At 42.1% G+C, this 22,084-nt stretch overlaps 1 protein-coding gene and 1 long non-coding RNA gene across 2 annotated transcripts in view; one reads left to right on the top strand and one right to left on the bottom strand.

Annotated features, from left to right (window-relative positions):
- The window catches only part of Rabl3 (RAB, member of RAS oncogene family-like 3), a 28,959-nt gene extending 7,227 nt beyond the window's left edge, over nt 1-21,732 (top strand). Inside the window, 6 exon segments of the mRNA NM_001108319.1 lie at nt 5,408-5,537; nt 8,080-8,194; nt 12,584-12,734; nt 16,514-16,585; nt 19,852-19,890; nt 20,433-21,732. Of these exon segments, the coding sequence (NP_001101789.1) occupies nt 5,408-5,537; nt 8,080-8,194; nt 12,584-12,734; nt 16,514-16,585; nt 19,852-19,890; nt 20,433-20,498 (573 nt within the window). The 3' untranslated portion in view covers nt 20,499-21,732.
- On the bottom strand, nt 6,678-20,678 carry LOC148002616 (uncharacterized). The gene is made up of 3 exons (XR_015633472.1): nt 20,122-20,678; nt 12,290-12,366; nt 6,678-7,804 (listed from the first exon to the last, which is right to left on the bottom strand). It is a non-coding gene; the product is annotated as an uncharacterized LOC148002616 (long non-coding RNA).
- Nucleotides 21,733-22,084: the final 352 nt, after the last annotated feature.

Raw genomic sequence — 22,084 nt, 5'->3', positions numbered from 1 at the left:
AGGACACACATTTCTTAGGTAGCAGTAGAGTTGTTAACTGAAAGTAGCTTTGGGGATAAGCAAAGCATTTCATATTTCCAACATTATTCCAGAAATAAGAGCACCAAAGAGTAAACAGCGTCAAAGAGGGCAGAGTCGTTTCTTCAGCATCTAAGAGGGCAGACAGAGTCGTTTCTTCAGAAGCTAAGTGAGCACACAGAGTCGTTTCTTCAGAATCCAAGAAGACATAGAGTTGTTTCTTCAGAATTTAAGTGAGCATACAGAGTCATTTCTTCAGCATCTAAGAAGGCAGACAATCCGCAAGGCCCTGGGTTCGGTCCCCAGCTCCAAAAAAAAAAAAGAAGGCAGACAATCATTTCTTCAGGATCTACAAAGGCAGACAGAGTCATTTCCTCAGAATCCAAAAGGGCAGACAGGATCATTTCTTCAGAATTTAAGAGGGCAGACAGAGTCGTTTCTTCAGAATTCAAGAGGGTATACGGAGTCGTTTCTTCAGGATAGAGATAGTTATTGTTGATACAGAAAAGCGAGGCTGAGCTGGAACAGGACTTTGTAATTATAAGGTCAAACTCCAGAAGGAATGTGGAAATTCTCGGAGGAAGGAAAGAATGAGGTTGAAGGATAGGAGGACAAGAGTGGAAGAGTTCCAGCGAAGCCCTCCCCCCATGTGTGCTCAAGGAAGAGCACAGTGTCCGAGTGTAACTGCAGCAAAGGTTCCAAAGCAGACATGGTCCCTGCAGGGCCCTCCACGGGGAGGGGTGCTGATTTTTTCTGCAGTTAATGCTTTAGGGTCAGTGCTAGAGCACATCAGCCAAACTAGGTAATTCTCACAGCTCTGCCCTACTGAAGGTACAACGATTAAGTCATGCTGAACGTAGGGGCTTTGCTTTGTTTAACCTATAAGAGTTCTAAGACTTCTGGATAACATGAAACTGCCCAAAGGGAGGCCAGAATAAAAGCTATAGTAAACAGAGCACATGTAATAGTGTGGCTGGCCCTACCTGAACCTTTACGGTGCTAGATGATTCCGTTGCAGCCAGTCTGACCTGAGTTATGTTAATCAAGAATCAGGCATATGGGGGTGAGAGAGGCCTAGCTTGTCTTACGGCACATTGTTGATCTCTGGCTTCCTTGTCCAAGGGGAGCCTGTGTCCTGGGTGACAACATAAGTTTACAAAGGCATTTCGAAAGTATAATGTAAAGTTGTCATAGAAACATAAATGACGACTATTATAATAGAATGAGCAGTTGTTCCCTGTAGAAAACTGATTGAAGTGTGTAGAGGCCTGAGTGTCTTGGGAGAACACTGCCTTCTGAAGCAGTTTACAGCACAGCCGCAGTCTGTGTTATTGAGGCTGCTAGAGGGAGATCTCCAGGACGAACGTGGATTCCCAAATACCTGCTCTTCAGAACTCTTGGACACAGCTGCCCTGTTTAGCTCAGTTTAGACATCTTAAGAGCCAACTAAAAATAGAGATGAGATGAAGGTAAGAATGCGGTAAGAATGCCACGGTTTCCAGTGCTGCGTGAGATTAATGAATCTTCTCAGTAATTATCCCTCTGGGTCCATTTATTCTGTGCGGGGCCCGTGACTGAATTGAAGAGGGAGTTGTATTTTGCGGCATTCTTCACTCGCTCCTGGTTTCCGATTTCGTTACCTCAGATCGAATGGGCCAATAAGCGCATGGCTACTCCTGATAATGAGGACAAGATGCTTAGAGCTTAATCTTTTCACAGGTTATAAATAAGGAAATTGATTTGTCATTTCTAGTTCACTTTAATGGAATTTTAACTCTCTAACTTGTACATTGCATAAATCAATACTTATTGAATTTCTCTTTGGGTAACAAAACAATGTGCAGGCACTTGGGAAAAATAAAAAGGTATAGCTTTTATCCTCACTAGGGCTCTGAAGTGGATTTACTTGGAGGGATAAGGTTTGTATATCATGCTCTTTAAAGTGACAGTGGCAGTGATAGCTACCACCTCTTCAGCTTGCTGTGCTAGGAACCCATATCCACAGGACTTCATCGATTAATTCACACAACGTCTCTGTGACGTGAGTAGGAACCCATATACACAGGACTTCATCGATTAATTCACACAACAGCTCTGTGACGTGGGGGGGGGGGTGCTCCTCCCTGCTTAGCACAAGAGGCAGGTGAGGCACAGAGGCCTCAAGGTTGTGCTGCTAGGAAGTGGATAGACTTGGGATTCAAGTCCAGACTGCCTGACCTGGAAGTCTGTGGTTCTTAATCACAGCGTTACCACCTCTTATTTAATGCACAGAATAAATGGGACCCAGAATGTAAAGAAATGAGTACTCTGGTGGCACCCAATATGGTAACAACTAGCTTCATGTGGTGACAGACTTGAATTTACTAAAATAAAAAGTTCATTCAGCAGCTGAGTGAGCCATATCCCAGTGCCTTAGTAGTTCCATGCTGCTCCTGGGCATGCCTACCACTGAAGAAAGCGCGGCGGGGCAGCACCAGCTCATACAGTGAGAGCCGTTTAAAGAGCAGGAGCTATGTGTGCAAAGGAGGCGATTCTACGAGATGCTGGTGACCGGTAGCTGGAGCTACCTGAGAGACAGCCTTGCGCCCCCTCCCAGAGGCGTCTGTCGTAGGTAGAGGAGAAGACAGTTGTAAGGAATCAGTTCTAAACGTGGCAGGGGGATGTATCTGCAAGCTGTCTAACTGAAGTTGACCAGAAAGCACTTGATAATAAGGTGCCAAAGTTCCAGATAATTTGGAATTGCAGTCGTGTGTATAGAGATCATCCTAAATGATGACAGCCAATGAGGTTAAAAGAGAAATAAAGGAAAACCGTGGGGGGGGGTGTTTTTAAAGAGTTGAAGTTCCTAGAAGAAGGGTCAGAGAAAGATTGATCAGAGTAAGGCATTGCCCAAAGCATGAGCTACTACATGAGCAAACATGGAAAGTGCCTGAACGGGGGTAGCACTGGATTTCACCATAAAACACCTGAGATATAAGGTAGAAAGAAAAAACAAACATTGGGTTTTAATGAGGAGGCACTAATGAGCCTGAAGACACAGGTTTAAATCATAAAGCAGTCTTTTATGAAGGCTGGAGGTTGGGATTAAACAGGAGAGAATGGTGCAGAACACAAGAAAGATCTACTTTACAGAGGAATGAGCCTGACTGAAGGCAATTGAGAAATTACGAGAAGAGCAATTGACAGTGACCTTCTACCTCATTAACCTCATTAATTGAAACGTCCAGGGCACCCGTCGCATCTCTTAGTTGCTCTATTTCTCCCGCCTCTCATTTTTTTCAAACTCTCTCCTAAGAATTCCTCCTGTCCCTTTCTTTCTAGGGGTGACTTTCTAGGCACAGTTACTAAATTGAACTTGTTAGCATCCGTTCTTTTTTCATGTGTATTATTGTCTTTATTGAATTTATTTCCTTTTGTAAGTTACACTGAAGAGCTTAAATGAAGTGAACCCATGTGTGATAGTGATTTGTTCAATAGAAATGTGAGGGGGAGCAGGACGAATGTGTGTTCCAGTTCTCGGTTATTCACATATACTCCTGCTTTCTTATTCTGATGATCTGACATAGCCACATGTTATCAGTTATTTATGTCCTGTAGCAAAATAGCAGAGCTATTGATTCCAGTACACTGCTAAGTTCCATTCTCGTGAAGAGTGGTCAATGCCCGTGACTTGCTGTTCTTACTTTCTATCTTGTTGTCTTTGGTTTAGTCCGTTCCTTATCTTCGTAATGGCAGTGTGACTACCTATAGAGTACCACATGTACTTAAAGGTTTTCCTGGCCGAAAGGATTTAGAACTAAACAAGCGAATACAGTGAAATACGAAGCATTTCTGTTGAGTGTGATATGTATGAGGTTCAGTGGGTTTCGCAACATCTTTTTAACAATTGAGTTGTCTTTGTCGTCACCACTATTTTAAAGCCAGATGCTTTAGAAATGTACGATGTATCTCTTTCATCAGAGGCTCAGTGATACAGGGCTGGTTCATGGCAGTCTGGACATATAAGCCTAATACCAGAGTAGTTCCATTCTATAAAATCATCCCTTTCCAGTACAGAGTCACAGCAGAACCAATTGGAGATTATATGCCTAGTGCTCACCCCGAAGGACCTGATTCTCCTAGCCTGACATGTCCATTTTTCTTTTTGGGAGGGAAGGAATACTGAGGTGGGGGAGTCATGGTCCCTCTGTACAGACAAGGCAAACTTCAAATGCATGATCCTCCTGCCTCGATAGCTCTAGTGCCAAGATCACAGGTGTACTCAACCCACCTGGAATATGTTCATTTTTAAGTTCCTTAGAGAAGTCTGGTGTATTCCTTTGAATCATCATACATCTGGTATTGTATATCCGAATCTGTTTCTAAATAGTTAAATATTTGAATAGCTAAATGGGCAACAAAAGCCTAGACCATGAGGGATAAACAGTGACCCTGACGTGATTATGACTGAAAAATCCACTAGATGGTTGGAGCCGAGGCTTGAGATGACCTCACTTGGATTTTAAAATGACCTCTCTCACTACTGTGTGAAAAACAAATGCAATGTGGAGGTGACAAGCAAAACCTTGGGTACGTTATTAAAGATCAAAGGCACAGAGTTTGTGGACAGATCAGATGTGTAGTAGAGGAGAAGTCAAACTTCACTCCTAAGGTTTTGACCTGAATTACTAGAAAGATATCAAAGCCATCTCAACCAAGGGACTGCTTTTTATTAAGATTGAGAAAACTGGGAGGAAAGTTGGTTTGGGAAGAAGACAAGGATATCTTTTGATAGATTAACTCTGAAGGACCATTAGACAGACATTCCTAATGGTGGCCCAATTAATATAGTAGTCTAAAATTCCCAGGATTCATGTACATTTTGGATTCATCAACATACAGATGACACTGAAATCACAAGAGCAGATGGAATTGCCTAAGAGCAGGGACTGACAGACGTGAACTAGACCAGGACACTGTAGTGACAGAGTAAGGGGACCTATGACATAGTTTTCTGAACTCCACATTCAGGAAGCTGAATTTCAGGTTCAGAATGAAGGAAGAAGAGGCTATCGCTGAAACTGGAGTTTATCAGCTGAATGTCTTGTTAAGAAAGGTTGAGAGTGACAGAGTGTGAGAATGGGTCATGGGACTTGGACTTTGTAGGGAAGGGGCCAAAGCTTCAGAAGTGGGAGGAGGTTAAGTTATTCACATCAGGTATGGGTCACATGACATAGGCTGAAAGTCTGGATTAGCATCAGGACAGTAAAGAGCATAAGCAGGGTAGATTGAAGGTGGCCGCCTGAGTCAGAACAGGATGTGACAGGAAAGGCTATTGCTTAACTGAATGGAGGTGGGTACTCACCAGTTTGTCTGGTGGCTTTAGTAACTATTTGAATTAATCTGTTAGGTTCATGACTACAAAGAAGGGACCCCTGAAGAGAAGACCTACTATATAGAACTATGGGATGTTGGAGGCTCTGTGGGCAGTGCCAGCAGTGTGAAAAGCACAAGAGCGGTGTTCTACAACTCTGTAAATGGTAAACATTCTTTATTTCTCCCATGTATTAATGGTCTAGCTATGAAGACATGACATGCTGGGCCCATCTTACTGTGGGAACACTGATGGACATACCACTCTAGATTTAAATCTGTATTCCACAGTCTAATTTGTTATCCTCTGGTGCCTATCTGGGCCATTGTTGCCTTGTTACAGGTTTCTCCGTTTTTACTTGTTATTTATACGTATATAATATATGTCCATTTTAGTAGCTCAACAGCAGTAGGCTTCCATGTATTTTTCAAAGGTCTTTACTGATATTGCTCCCTTTCTGTTCTCCTTCCTCAACCCAGATTTAACCCTTCCTGTTCCTTTACTCCCTTTAACCCTCAAGCCAGTTCATTCTATCTCATCTCCCTTTAAACCCCTTCCCCATGAGGAGAACAACATCAGTTAACAATCTGATGTGGATGAGATGAGTCTCACAAGACCCTAGCCCTAGGTGGAGCGCTACATAGTGACTGATGGCCATGAAAGAGATCCAGTCTCCTCTAGAGATGAGAGGTTGTTCAACCTCAAGTGATAGCCCTGAACACAGAAACACAGGCAGCACTAAATACACTCTGCAGATTGAATTTATAAATGCATATATGTAACAATAACTAAAGAAGGCTATAAAGTTGAGAGGGAAATGGGGGACCCAGGAGAAAGGGTGGGAAATATGTACATGTACTCATTATGAAATTTTAAACAGTAATTTTAATGTTAAAAAAGATTTTAGGGCTGGGCATGGTGTGCGCACCTTTAATCCCACATTCAAGAGGCAGAGGCAGGCAGATCTCTGAGTTTGAGGCCAGCCTGGTCTTCAAAGTGAGTCCTGGACAGCCAGGGCTCTATTACACATAGAAACCCTATCTCAAAAAATCAAAAACAAAACTTAAAAAGAGTTTGAAAATCTCCTTGCATCTCAAGATAATGTTCTAAGTTCCAACAGGCATTGAAGTCGTTCTCTCTCCATTTTATTATAATTACCTACTTTGCTTATCTACCTGTTAGTTGATTTATTTACTTGTATTTCTGAGCCATGGTATATTTTCTTATTCTTCAATCTCAAAAAATCCACCTTTCCTACTATTCATACTTCTCTTTTAAACATTTATGTCTATTTTTTTAATTTTTACATGGTTTTATATTATTTTATGTTTATTGGTCTTTTGCCTGTATGTAAGTCTACACACCACATACATATGTGCTTGGTGTAGGCAAAAGCCAGAAAAGGGCATCTGGTCACCTGAAACTGGAGTTACAGGCAGTTGTGAGCTGCCATGTGAGTGCTGGGAATTGAACCTGGGTCCTTTGGAAGAGCAGTCAGTGCTCCTAACTGCTGAGCCATCTCTCTAGCCCATATCTCACTTGCCTCCCTCCTCTTACTCTTTTCTAGCAACATCTTTATTTTTGCTAGTTGGCATGGGATTGGGCATCTTCATAGCTCTATGACTCTTTTACCTAAATCAGTTCATTTCTCCTCCCTCGTTGTCCTCTGTCCCTCCCTCACCCCATCCCCTGCACCTTATTTGCCCTTTAAGTCAGGGTATTGCTGTGTTGCCTTGGCTGGCCCCGAACTCACGTTCTCTTGCCCCAGCTTCCCTAATGGAGACTTATAAAGCATGTGTCACTGCACTAAGCTAACCAAATCTTTTAAAGTAGCAAACTAGTGATGAATTCAATGAACAACAAAGTTAAATTCTTGGGTTGATGATATTCAAAGACCTATAGGACAATGTTTTATCTACTAAAGAACAAGTGAGAAGCTAAGGAGCCGCTCAGAGTTAAGAGAACTAGCTGCCCTGATTCCCAGCACCCACAAGGTAGCTCAGACTGTGTAATCTCAGCCCCAGGAGATCCAGTGTCCTCTCTACCTCCACAGAAGCCTGCACAAATGTGCAGAGACACACACACATACATAGAAGTAAAAGTTTAAGAACAGAAGAACAGCAGTTGAGCTGAACATGAGGCACATGCCTGTATCTCAGATCTGAGAGGAGGCATGAGTGTTATGAATTCTAGGCCAGGCCACCCTACACAGTAAGCAAAGCCAGTATCCTCTTGCCGTGAGACCCTGTTTTTGTTTGTTTTCTAAAGGAAAAATAGCAGTTATAAAAATTAAAGTGGCACCCTTTTAATACATTTTAACAGTGCAGAAACTGTATAACGTTTGAGTAATATAACATGTTGATAGATAATGTTCTTCATTGCCGAAGTGCTTCTATAAGCGGTTCCAAGCACGGAGTAGGCACTCAGGGGCTGCTAGATGAAGAATGAAAAGACATTCTGAATATTTTATGACATGCTGATAGCCTTTGAAAGAAAAAAAAAACATTTTAAAAGTCTATTAGTGGCAAAGCTTTCTAGTTAGTTATTTGTAAGCATTTATAACGGACAGCTTGAGACACTTGTCTGATTGTGTTAGTCATACTTGAATACAGATCACCAAGCCCTTAAGATGTGCACTTACTAAGCTCACCCTCGTTGACTATAGAGGTGCTGATGGGTACTAACATCCTGTTCCCTGATTCTTTTAGGCATCATTTTAGTACATGACTTAACCAATAAGAAGTCATCTCAAAACTTATACCGCTGGTCCTTGGAAGTTCTCAATAGGGATGCAGTTCCAACCGGAGTCCTGGTGACAAATGGGTAAGCCTAGAATTAATTATGTGACGATTGGTTTTTGGTTGATTGCAATCCTGAGAATGCACTTTACAAAATAACCCTTGAAGACGTGTGATTAGTTCTGTTTTAGCCTCTACTCGGTTTTCCCATTATCTGAATGGCATCTTTCCTGGCAGTGGTGTTTATTTTGATGAACTCTAATTACTTAGTTTCCCTACTCTGCATTTTACCCTTGGTATCAGATCTAAGAACTGTTGGCTTAATCTCAGGTCATACAGGTTTTCTCCTGCATTTCCTTTTATACGTTTTATAATATGAGGTTTATATTAGATTTATGATCCAGTTTAATTTTATATAAATATGTGAGTTGGGCTTAATTTTAAATTTGAACGTTCACCTGTCCCAGCATCATTTGGTAAAAAGAGTATCCTATCTCCATTGGGTCAGCTTCATTCTTTTGACAAAGTCAGGTGAGCATATTTATACAGGTCAACTTCTGTACTCTGTTCTATGGATGTGTGCGTCTACTCCCTTTGAAACTGTGAGCCAACATATATATTTTCTCCTTCTTCTCCACATTGCTAGTGTGGTAGACCTGACTGATTTTCAGATATTGAACCACCCTTTCATTCCATGGTCACGGTGAATTCATTCTTTCATTTTCTATGTTGCTGGTTTGATGTAATGTTTTCTTGCAGTTTTTTTATTCTGTGTTCAAGTGTTACTGTGTTACACTTTCTAGTCTATAATGTCTTCGGTCTGTTTGATTTGAGGATAATGTTGGCCTCAGTGCCCCTCCCTGTCCAGTTTTGGGGAAGATATTGCATATATTTGGTGTTATTTCTTCTTTGGATGACTGGTTGAATTTACCAGTGAGACTTTGGGGCTTGCATATTTCATTTTGAAAGGTTTTCAATGTCAGATTCAATTTTTTCTTTAATAGTTACCGGATGGTACATGTATTTTGTTTTGTCTCAAGTGAATTTGGCAAATTTGAGCTGTAGAGGATCCATGCGTTTCCTTTAAGTTACTGAGCATCTGTGAACAGGGTTGTTTGTAATATTATTCATTATCGTCCTGGTCTGTAATAACATGCGCATGTTCTTCCCTGGTCTTGCTAACTCATGTGTCCTTTTGTTTCCCTTTTAGACCTGCTACTAGCTTATTGGTGTTCCAATCTTTTCAAAGATATTTTAGTTTCATTGATTTTTACTACTCAAGAAACTTACTTTTAAATTACAAGAGATGGTTTGTTTATACCAAAAAATATTCACATTAGCATCAAGGAGTTCAAGATGGCGTAACTGTTACAGACACAGAAGCTGCACTTTGACTCAGCAGCTTCGTTCTGCTCTTCAAGCTGCACCTGCACATGCACTAAACAGTGCTGCACTGGTGCCTCCCTCACTGCTGCACTAAACAGTGCTGCACTGGTGCCTCCCTCACTGCTGCACTAAACAGTGCTGCACTGGTGCCTCCCTCACTGCTGCACTAAACAGTGGTGCATTGGTGCCTCCCTCACTGCTGCACTAAACAGTGGTGCACTGGTGCCTCCCTCACTGCTGCACTAAACAGTGGTACATTGGTGCCTCCCTCATTGCTGCACTAAACAGTGCTGCACTGGTGCCTCCCTCACTGCTGCACTAAACAGTGGTGCATTGGTGCCTCCCTCACTGCTGCACTAAACAGTGCTGCACTGGTGCCTCCCTCACTGCTGCACTAAACAGTGGTGCATTGGTGCCTCCCTCACTGCTGCACTAAACAGTGGTGCATTGGTGCCTCCCTCACTGCTGCACTACACAGTGGTGCATTGGTGCCTCCCTCATTGCTGCACTAAACAGTGGTGCACTGGTGCCTCCTTCACTGCTGCACTAAACAGTGGTGCACTGGTGCCTCCCTCACTGCTGCACTAAACAGTGGTGCATTGGTGCCTCCCTCACTGCTGCACTACACAGTGGTGCATTGGTGCCTCCCTCATTGCTGCACTAAACAGTGGTACATTGGTGCCTCCCTCATTGCTGCACTAAACAGTGGTGCATTGGTGCCTCCCTCACTGCTGCACTAAACAGTGCTGCACTGGTGCCTCCCTCACTGCTGCACTAAACAGTGGTGCATTGGTGCCTCCCTCACTGCTGCACTACACAGTGGTGCATTGGTGCCTCCCTCATTGCTGCACTAAACAGTGGTGCATTGGTGCCTCCCTCATTGCTGCACTAAACAGTGGTGCATTGGTGCCTCCCTCATTGCTGCACTAAACAGTGGTGCATTGGTGCCTCCCTCATTGCTGCACTAAACAGTGGTGCATTGGTGCCTCCCTCATTGCTGCATTATTTGTAAAGCAAATGATTTGGCAGCAACTCTGAGGTCCCAAAGAAAACCTGTTACATAGATAACGGTCCAGTTACGTTCTGGAATACTCTACTCAGCTATTTAAAAAAGCATCAGGAATGTTTCTGTGTAGGAAAACAGAAATCTACAGAGGATGCAAAACAAGGAGCAGAGACTATCGTTTCCCTTGTAATGTATGATGTGCAAGGGAGAGGGCCAAGGCCTGTGCTCGCATTAGCATGCACTCCTGTGAAAGGCCGCAGCTGCAGCTCAGGAGCGGATTTCCCTAGCATGCTCGAGGACCTAGCTTCGTCCTCAGCACCACTTTAAAGAGTAGAACAGCAAACCAAAAACCTTCTTGTATCTTTTAAGTTTATTGCTTGAATCCTAAACCTTCCTTCTTTTAGTATTAAAACGATGTATAACTGCCGTTTTTGTTTCTCAAAGGGTTCTTGTGCATATAAAATTGTTTTTTAGGGAAGCACTAGCCATATCTGTCCATAATAAATTCTCCATCAGTTTTTCACATAATGATTTTAAATGATATCAAGGTCTAATTTCAATTGGATGTATGATTTTAATGAAAGAGGAGATAAGGAACATCAAAGCCAATGTGGTATAATTTTCTTTTAAAATTAATATTTAAGTGAGTCATTATATACATTTGCGATTCAATGAATATAGTTCTTGAAAAGATGAAAAGCTAAAGAGAAAAATGAGAGAACAAGATACATATATATATATATTTAAATAGTAATCTATAAGAGATTATATAAGATTTTAAATAGCAGAGAATATGTGTATCAAATATGGTATTTGATAGAAAACACAAAACTTTTCATGAAAGAATTTGTGAATATAAGAAAAATAAATAATCCTGAAGGAAGGTACCCTGAAAACCTCATTCTCTATGATTCAAATTTCAATCCAAACCATGTCTCTCACGTCAGGAGTGTGTAGGTAAGAAGGTGCTAGCTCGTAGGCCTTGAACTTGACCTATTATTGGCTTCCGTACAAATAAACCAGATGATGATATTTACATGAGATATGTGAGTTCAGAACAGCTCTGTTCTGAGACAGGACTACAGCTGAGGCACTGCAAGACCCGTGTGAGAGGCAGAGAGGTGTAAGTAGCCCTCTCCCACCAGCCCAGTTTAGAGTGCTCCAAAAGACAGACGAGTGCTGAGATGGGAAAGGAGCTGCGCTCCAGCGGGTTTTATTGATTGGATTATGCAATATCGACTGCTCAAAAGCAGATTTCGCTGACTGCTATAAATTTGAGCTTATAACATGTCAGAAATCCAGATCTACTTTGCTTCTAATAGGCAAATAGAATTTTAATTAATTAACAGCTGTGGACTTTATGTTCCTTTCAATAATGAGAACTATCATTTGTATTGCTACTCAATCCTTTGGATAAAAATGAGAAGAAAATGAATTGGAATAGACCCCCTTCTAACGCTAAGAGATTCTGATGGCCCATCCTCTGTCTCCTGTGACTGTCATGTAAGGACAATTACTTGGTACTAATTGTCTTGCCTTTTATTATCATGTTTAACATTTCAGCGGTTTTCCTCACTTCATCCAAGCTGTGTCTCACTCCGGCTCCACTTCCTTAGCTCTTTCCACTCTGAAAAGATTGCTTTAATTACGCATAGCCAGGAACACATGTGCAAGTTGGAGAACTTGAGCATGAGGAGCCTGCACTGCATGCTAGGCTCCTGGGTTTCCCCCACACCGAGCTCTAAATCCACTTCCTTCGTTCACACTGAAAATGTTTGAAACTGTTACCTGCTGAAGAGTGTGCTGCGGACACATGAGTCACATGACCATGGTGTATTTGGTAGGGCCTCAGTCATCCGAGTTATCTGTTATAAAGACACACAGGGACAGACTTTGTGTATAGATGACGGATTGGTCACGGGTTTGTACAGTGAAGACGTTAGAATAAAAAGACCCGTAGGTGGTGGTAAGCAGTGATTGGTTAATCATCACTAAAATTGTGTGAGCATCTTGCATTTAAAGAATACACATCTGCATTGGGAAGGTAAACTCTGTTCTCCTCTTCATGGTTATTTACCACAGGGATTATGACCGAGAACAGTTTGCTGATAATCAAATCCCACTGTTGGTGATAGGGACTAAACTGGACCAGATTCATGAAACCAAGCGCCATGAGGTTTTAATCAGGACCGCCTTCTTGGCTGAGGACTTCAATGCTGAAGAGATTAATTTGGTATGTATTCTCACCAGTGTGCATTAGATTATAGTCTAGGCAAAGAAGCTTTATACTCAAATCAGAGGCTCACCAGCCTGAAACAGATCAGAATCAGAATGTGTAGGCCGTCCCATGAAGGTCTCTTTCACTTTGAACTTGCACACTGAACTGTTGGAACCCTTAAACTATATTCTGCAAATAGTACAATTCATAGACTCTTGAAAAAATTTAAAGGCAAACCAAATTCAAAACAATCGTATCAATTAAGGTGATGCTACATGTTGGTTATTGTTGTTTTTGGAGAGAAAAAAAAAAAAAAAGCTTAATCCTAGCACTCAGGAAGCAGAGACAGGAGTTTGAGGCCACACCAGCCTGGTCTACAGAGTGAGTTCCAGGAGACAGAGAAACCCTGTCTCAGAAAACCAAAACCAAAGAAAGAACCTCTTAACTGTTGATTTGAAGAGCACACAACAGATGTATGAGAAAATTGCAAACTGTAAGCTAGGAATGTATCATAAGGACTAATTTATATAAAGTTTTCCATGTAGAAATTCTGTGGTAGCTAGTGTATTTAGAACAGAGGGCTAACGAGGCTAGGAAGCATCACACACAAACCAGTTCCCATTACCTGGAACAAGGCCTCGCCCGCGGCTCCAGAGGTGGAGACGTGTGAGCCTTGTTCATGAGCAGGAGGACCACGCAGTGGGCCAGCACACTGTTCCAGGCGTGCAGTGCTGACTGACAGAACCCATGGCCAGCACTTGCAGGGCAGCTGTTCACCAAATGCCTTGGTAAGGTTTAAGGTATCACATCATACACACCAGCTTCTCATCAACCCTTTAACATCGGCACTTCTCTCTCCATTTTAAAGATGAAGCCAAATGAGGCACTCCAACTGTACAGCCCAGATTCCACAAGTTAAGGCTGTTTCCCACTTGATTATTCTTCAACCGAGACGTAAAATGGCGGTGCTTTGAAACCATTTCTATCAACAGTTCCCCAAAGCTCACCGCATATCTATATTACCAACTGCACCTACAAATGTCTGTAACAACTCTTCTTAAAGTCAGAACTGTGCTCACAATGCTGCCAGGAGCATGGTAATGTGGTGCTGGGCCTTATACATGGGAAACGTACTTTACCACCGTCCTGCAGCCTCTGCTAGTACTTTCATTCCACAGATTACTCAGATGAGTCTGATACCTTTGCTCAGTGAAGTAGCATCCGTAAACATTGCCTCTACCTGTGTCTGGCTCAGCCTCTGCCTGGTCTCCATTGTTCTTTTTATTTTATCGTGCAATGGAATGTGTCCCCTTTTGCATCTGCCACCATGGAGTGGTCAATATAAATGCCCTGGTAGTCATCAATGTTGGACCATGGTATTCAAGAGGACCCTACTATATAGATTATATAATTGTTATTTCTGTAGAATCTGTGCTGCTGTTACTTTATTTGCACATTATTTTCAAAGGGTAATTTGCCATTAATCATGCATAATTAGTTCCAATAGTAACTTGAATATGTTTCTGAATGTATCTTTGTCTAGTGCCTACTGGTATCTGTGACAACCAGCTAGACACATTATTCTTCCTTATCTTACAGAGGCTAGGCCAACTTCAGCTGTTAACAAAACCAAAAGATAAGCAGTAAGATTTGAGCACTTACATTCTCCCAAGGGTTTACATATAACATGCCTTTCGCTTGTCAGTGTATCCTTCCAGAACACAACAGAAACAATGATAGAAGTGGCTAATGAGGATACAAGGTATTAAAGTGCAGGAGGGCAGCTGAAATGGGGATTGAAAATAGAGCCAACAAGTAAATGTAGAACCTCACCCTGAGACCAACAGGATGGTACCATTACTGCTAGCACATTGTTTCTTTTATGAAATTACTTAAACCTACAGAGAAACCTGAATCCAACATGCATATATCAAGAGCGAAGTCAGAATTTCTCTCTGCCTTTGTAAATGCAAACTATTTGATTAAAACTAGGCACTAGGGTTATTCTGTATAGTACATTTTCTCATGTGTTTATTTAGTTTCTGGTCATTTTCCACATTCCAACAAGCTATTTAGAGCTACTGACTTTTCAGGCTTTCCCTCAACCATGATCAATGGCAGATGGCTTTTTCAGCTCTAAAATTTTCATCCTAAAAAGTGTGGAGTTTCAGATTTCCTTCTCAACTTGAATTGTGGAGCCCAGTGGTTAATTTTATGAAGGAGATGGCAACTTGTTTATTTGCCATTTGATTTAGGTATTTATTTATTTATTTATTTAGTAATTTTAACTGTTACTTAGAGTTGTCATTTAATGTTCTGATGGTGATCAATACCCTTTTTGCAAAACCATCTAATGCCGGTCTAAAGATGATTTCTTGTCTGCTCCAACTGGTAAAGAATGTGTTCAAAGATGATTGCAAATTCAGCAGTGTGTGCACAAGTGCTATACCCGGGTAGTTAATCCATATGTGGGATCACTGTATTATATTAAATGTTTTTGTGCTGATAGCATTTTCTTACACTGAGAAGGAGACTTGACGCTCCAGTGCCTGCTCTGTGATAGGCATGCAGTACCTCTCTGCATTCCACAAAACTCTGAATAGACTCATCCCCGTTTCACAAATAAGGAAGCCCAACTTCAGAGCCATAATGTCTTAAGCAGGGTACCCAATCTGGAAATGTTGGCACAGATATTTGAAGACAGAGATTGCTGGCTTCCAAGATTCCCGATTTCCCTAGTATTTTACTTTGGAAACTATTGTAATTATAATTAGTAGCCCCCTTCCCTTCCTCCCCCTTTCTGTGTGTGTGTGTGTGTGTGTGTGTGCATGTGCATGAGTGTGTGTGTGTGTGTGCATGTGTGAGTGTGTATGTGTGCATGTGCATGAGTGCGTGTGTGTGTGTGTGTGTGTGTGTTGGGGTAGAGAACTATTATACTTTCTGGCCATTGTTTAAAGTATGATCCTGGAAATGCCGTGTTTGAACAAAACAAGAAATTGTTACTAAATGTATTAGAAGGAAATATGTGGGCCTGGCTGTTAGAAAACGGCATCATTAAATAGAGCAAGAATTAGTTCAGAAATTCCTCAAAGGGCACAGAGGGCCCACAGATGCATGCAAGACGCTTATCTTCACAAAGGAGTCTTGGTGGCATTTGAGGTAAACATCAAAGCCAACTCAGCCTCTTGAGAGGGCCAACACTGGTGACAAGCAAAGATGGTAGCATTGTCATTTACAAGGTGTTGTGGTGGCTTTGTGTCCCAGGTTGTGCAGCCTCCTCTGAGCTCCATGTTTTTAATAATATATCTCTTTTTTATTATTATCAAACCAGTATGTCTTTGTGGTATATGAAGAAATGGAGAAATTCTTGGCAACTGTTCTTTGGCTAAATCTTATTTTGACTAAATCTTATTTTCATGTTCCCAACTATTATGCAGATTGCATAGTTCTTAACTAGTTGAACACTTAGTCCCTGGTCTGCAATACGTGTGTCCTGTTTGCGTGACTTTGTAAACATATGCAGGTCACCTAATCAGTCCCTCTGTTTTGCTGACAATCAGGAATTCTGCTTCCTTTAGGATGGGTTATTTGGTGGTAGGTGTGTTGATTGAGTGTCCCCGATATTGCTCAGATGGCAGGAACTAAATCTTTGGTATCTTCCTGTTCACGTATCATAATGTGAATATTGCTTTGTGTCTTATGAGTGTTCCAATGACTTAGTACAAATTGCACAGCAGGGACACTTGCACTGGAGCCTCACTTCCGCCTTCTCTGTGTGCGCCTTTGTCTTCCAGGATTGCACAAACCCACGGTCCTCAGCTGCAGGCTCCTCCAACGCTGTCAAGCTCAGTAGATTTTTTGATAAGGTAATGGCTTCAATTAAGTTATTTTTAAACTTAACATATGATAGCTTAAACTCTGGGTAGAATGTTGTGTCCTTTTGTTCCTTTGCCCAAAACTTCACAGCCTGAATACCTGCTTTGATCTCTCTTATCTGTTGGAATAATTGCTCAAGGCCTGCTGACGTACTTGCTCCATCACTAGCGTGCTCTGAGCAAAGAGTAAAGGCTATTAGATTCAGTTGGGGTTCTTCAAATGATCGCTGAGTCTTCCCCCAATTTATAGTTACCTGGTTTCAGTGCTTTGTGTAATTATTCACTGCTTCATCTCCCCAAAGGCGCCGCACAGAGGTCCAAGCCCTTTACTCACTCAGCTATTATTATTATTATTATTATTATTATTATTATCATCATCATCATCATCATCATCATCATCCGTGGAAATGTTGCTGTTGCCTTGTAAAGTTATACTGTGTCCTGGAGTCTGCTGATTCCTGCTGTCACTGAACAATGAGAAGGACTTAAGCTGGAGCACTGTTCATCTGCATCTCCAGGTTCCCAAGCTGCCTCACGTTATGCTGATTTGCATAGCAACGTAATATAAGACTGTTTCTGCATCAGTTGCTGAAAAAGATTAATTTCTACATTTGAGCTTTTCAACTCTGAAAAAGAAATTGCTCAGTGGTTAAGAGCAGCTGCTGTTCCTTCAGAGGACTCAGATTCAGGTCCCAGACCCCACAGCGAGTCGCTCATATCCACCTGTAACTCTCTTCTCAAGCAGGTACACACACAGCACATATACATATAAATAATAATAAAATAGAAATTTTAAAATTTAAGTACTCCCTCCTTACAGATCTTCCTTATAGATCATTTTTATAACTATTTTAGCCTCTGATATTTGGGCCCCTTTTCAGTATATTACCATGAGGTGCAATAGGGGACTACATGTCCAATAGGGAAATTTCATCTCACTTTTTAACTAGAGTGTGACAAGAAGGGACAGATGTACACAGGCACTGATTCCCACAGTTCTCAGAAAGCCAGCCCTCAAGCTAGGACCTGGGAGACTGACAGTCTCTGTTCACCCCTCGCTGGGCTACAGAGATATTAGCAATTTCTTGGGTGGTGCAAGGAACTGTATTTTCTCCCCCATATTGTTTTCAAACCTAAAATGTTGCAGCATCTGCTTGGTTTAGATTCACATCTCCATCTAATACAAAACCCTGTCCCTAAGAACATTATCCTGTAGATCTGTGTTAGGTCTGGGAAGATCTCGTAATGTACTTTTACATGCTTTAAGTATCTTTAGATAAAAGCTCTTGAGTCATATCCTAGAGAAATAATGGATTTTAGACTAGCATAGCCTAAATTATCAGCAAAACTATATATATATATATATATATGAGGACCTCATGGGTTGGAGGTAAACAATTCTAAGCAAAAGTGAAAACTAACTTTATTGTCCAAATCTCACTAAAGAATACAACAGTGAGGCGATTGGCTAGTTTGCACAACATGTACTGGTTATGAAAGCAAGACACCTGACTAAAGAGTCTGCCCCATTTTCTGTAGACAGAACCTTCCAGAATGCCAGGGCTACTTCGACTAGAGGGAGTCTAAGTCCTCCAGAACCTCTTAGCTGTTAGTAATTCTGTGCCCAGATGATAAGGTGTCCCTGTCCTGCTGAGAATGAGGAAAGGCATCAGCCCTTGCGGGCTCAGGGACTCAGTGTTTCAAGGTGTCTGCTAACCAGAAACCACATTTTCTACTTCAGAGACCAATGAACGCATCTCTGCCCTGGGTCTCATATAGCTTAAATACTGACTAAGACAGTCTCCAGGAGACAAAAACCAGAATAGTCTGTCTTTTAGGCAGTTGCGAGCAAGCTTTGCAGGCCTGAGAGGACAGGCTGTGCTCTCAGTCAGAAGGCTTCCAGCTTCCTCCCGCAGATGTGACTGTCTTAGTTCATCTGCACCTCATCTGTACCTGGTTTTCCATTGCAGCAGAACCTCTGCAATCTGCAGCGTCTCCAGGACTGGACTGGAAATCAATATTTCTGTAATCTCCCTCATAACCTGAAAGCATGGCCCTCAAACCCATTGTGTTAGGACGTGTGTCTTGCGAGCTTCTTTACCTGAGCTGTGATGTTTTATGAAGATACAGCCACTGTCTTCCCTGTGACAAATTCAGGGAGCCTGAAACTACTGCACAAGGATGCCAGTGAAGCCCACTGACTGCTTGATGCTGTGTCCTTGCCCACGTGCAGGATGCATAGAATTCCTCGCTGCTTCACGCAGACCCCTCTCGAGGACTGCAGCACTGCTGTAGGGAACAATAATTTACATTGTCGTAGGGATCCTTTTGGAGCTGACTGGTGGGAAGCTTGGCCTAATTGCTGTCATATGCTAGGAACCTGTTGGGACATTATTCTTCCTTATTCTCTTCGTATGTCTTATTTATTTGTGAGTTTTATTTACTTTTGAATCAAAGTCTTACTATATAAACCAGAATGATCTAAAACTCACTAAATGGCCCAGGCTTGCCTTGAACTCCTAGTTCTCCTAACTCTGCTTCCTGCGTGTTGGGGTTGGTTACAAAGTCTCATAATTATAGAGTGTATCACCATCTCCTGTTCACTGGTGCATCCTTCCTTCCTTGAGAAATGAGTACGTAGTAATGGAAATAATCTCATGGTTTCAATCCCGTGAGCACCAGGTTTTAAAGATTGTGTGTGTGGGCTGGAGAGATGGCTCAGTGGTTAAGAGCACCGACCCGCTCTTCCAGAGGCCCTGAGTTCAATTCCCAGCAACCACATGGTGGCTCACAACCATCTGTAATGAGGTCTGATGCCCTCTTCTGGTGTGTCTGAAGACAACTACTTATATACATAAAATAAATAAATCTTTAAAAAAAAAAGATTGTGTGTGTGTGTGTGTGTGTACACGCGCACGCGCGAGCGCACGCCACCTGTGACAGCTACGTGTGCCACAAGTACCTGCAGAAGCCACAAGAGGGTGTGGGATTCCCTGAAGCTGCTTGCAGGATCTTGTGAGCTGCCCAGTGTATGGGTGGGAACCAAATTCCAGTCCTCTAAAAAGCCACAAGTGCTCAGCTGCTGAGCCATCCCTCTAGCCCCAGCACCAGATTTTTAGCTCACCATGTTAAATGTTTATAACTGTTGGAAAGGTTTTTAATTTGGCAATATTTCCTATGGTTGCATTAATGAACATTATAATTACTTTTCCCAGGTAAGTATGCCAAGTCCTAAAATCTGCGTTTGTTTTTCACAGGTCATAGAAAAGAGATATTTGTTTAGAGAAGGTAATCAGGTGGGTATCTATCTTTTTTTTGATAAAGTGGCTTCTTACGTTTTGAAAAACATGGTGTCCTCTCTTTCCTCCAGAGGAGATTTTTTTTTTAAGTTAGGAAAAGCTCTCTGTAGGTATAGACAACTTACTTTCTCCTGTCTTCTTGAATACAAAAGGAAAAAAAAACTAAACAGAGGCAACATGAGGATCTGTAAGACAAGAATCCAGGGATGAGGTGACGCTCTGACTTACGTAAAGCGATCATTTCCTCAACGGGTCAGATGCTTTTGTCTAGAGTCTTCCATAATGCAGACACTGCGTATAAAAGTCCAGTTGGTGATTCCAGGAGATCTATTCTTTCCAGATGACACTGCCAGCGATTTGTTGGCTGTTTTCCGAATTTGTAGAGTTTCTTTTTATTATTTATCATTCTCTGATTTTTCTGATCCTCAGAGAGCTGGTTCTATAATGAGCATCAGGCTGGCGTCCAAACATGAAGCAGGATTAGTTTTAACATTTGACTCTTTCTGCTACAATGTAACCAGATTCTTTCTTGCCGACAGATTCCGGGCTTTTCCGATAGGAAGAGGTTTGGAGGAGGGACACTGAAGAACTTCCACTGTGACTGAGTTGCCCTCAGCCCTGGAAGAGGAAGGGAACAACAGCAGGGTCCACAGCTTCCTCTTGCTGTGTCGGGTCATTAACTTCTCAGGCTTCGGTAAAAACATCTCAAAATGCTACCTCACCCTCTCATGGAAGATTGGAAGGAAGCAGCGACATGGAATGCCCTCGCTCTGCCCGTTCTCTGTACTCCTCACCACCCTGTCTCTGTTTATAGCTTATGTAAAAGCCTATGAGGTCTTGTCAAACCCATGCAGTAAAGGACTGGAGACAAGGGCTGCAGAGAAGGCTGACTCCTGCTTGGAACCAGAGGGTTTTACAGGCCTGCGATTTCCCCATACTTACTGCTGAAGGCTTAATTAAGTACTTCAGAAACATATCTGTGTTGTTTTACCTTCCTGAGGGGAAAGGTCATGTTAATCAGCCCTGAGTTATCTACCCCAACCATCTCTGTCACGTTAAAAGAAGCCAAATGGTGTTATTTCATTTTCTCTGTCCTCATTCCCCACAGGGATGCCTAAGAATAGCAACCCCATCTCCTCTGCGCTCTCTGGGAAAAGGCTTAGTGTCTGGGAGAGAGCAATGAACTAATAGCTGGAGTTAAATAGAAATACAAATTAATAATACATGGAGAGCAGACCAGGAAAGAAGGGTCTGTGAGACACCGACAGCTCCCCCTCTCTATAGACTGTCGGAAGGCGCTTTCTGCTTTCTGTTTGGAAATTGGACGAAGTCTGAGACACGCACAAGGCCAGTAAAACAGATTTATGCCTCTTTGGTGGGGTTTTCTTTTTTTTTTTTTTTTTTTTTTCCTTTTCTCAGTTTGGTTGGTTGTTGTCCTATTTATTTGTAAAGAAATTCAGTTCCTGAAATGTCCCTTAGTCTGATGAACAGTAAACTAATAATATTGTCCTTATGCTAACAATGTATTTATGAGAAAGTCAACTAGGTTCCAGAGTGACACATTTACATACATTATGAGCCGGGTTCGAGAGTTCACAGTCACACCACAGCTTTTGCTGGTGGTGTGTATGTGTCTGCATAATTGTTCATCATTGTTTCTTAGTCTCTCCTTTTTGCTGGGTTAATCTTTCGGCCCAATTCCTTAGTTTATAAAATTGGTTGCCAAAAACGGCTGTAACTGGCTGCTGTGTTCAACACCTTGTTATCCAGATGCTCTGTCTCTACAGTGGCTCTCTACTCCCTGGTTTTATACCAGATTAAAAAAATAATAGTATGAATACACAGTTTCATTTTTTTTTAATCCTGTAAAAACAACTTTTCTGTTCCATTTTAAGTAAACTTCAGAAGAACTCTGGAAGGCAGGGTGCGCTGGGAGGGAATATTAGAAACTCAGAAAGGCAGTCTCGGGGATTTGAAAAGTAGCTCTCCGGAGCCGGGCTGGTCTCCATCTTTCCCTCCTCAGCTGTGAGCCCTAGGCCCTGTTTTATGTGTTAGCTGAGTTACTTGTTCTCTGATGTAATTGGCGTTATGCAAATCGTTGCCCTGTGGAATTTAGCACAAGTGTGTTGTGGCAGAAGCCTGGCTGGGAAGGTGGAGCCCGGATGCTACACAGAACCCTAGCTGTAATGTC

The sequence above is a fragment of the Rattus norvegicus genome, chromosome 11 (assembly GCF_021556685.1).
Source record: "Rattus norvegicus strain SHRSP/BbbUtx chromosome 11, alternate assembly SHRSP_T2T, whole genome shotgun sequence".
NCBI lineage: Eukaryota > Metazoa > Chordata > Mammalia > Rodentia > Muridae > Rattus > Rattus norvegicus.
The sequence above is the reverse complement of the archived record's forward strand: the minus strand, read 5'-3'. Positions and strand labels throughout refer to the sequence as shown.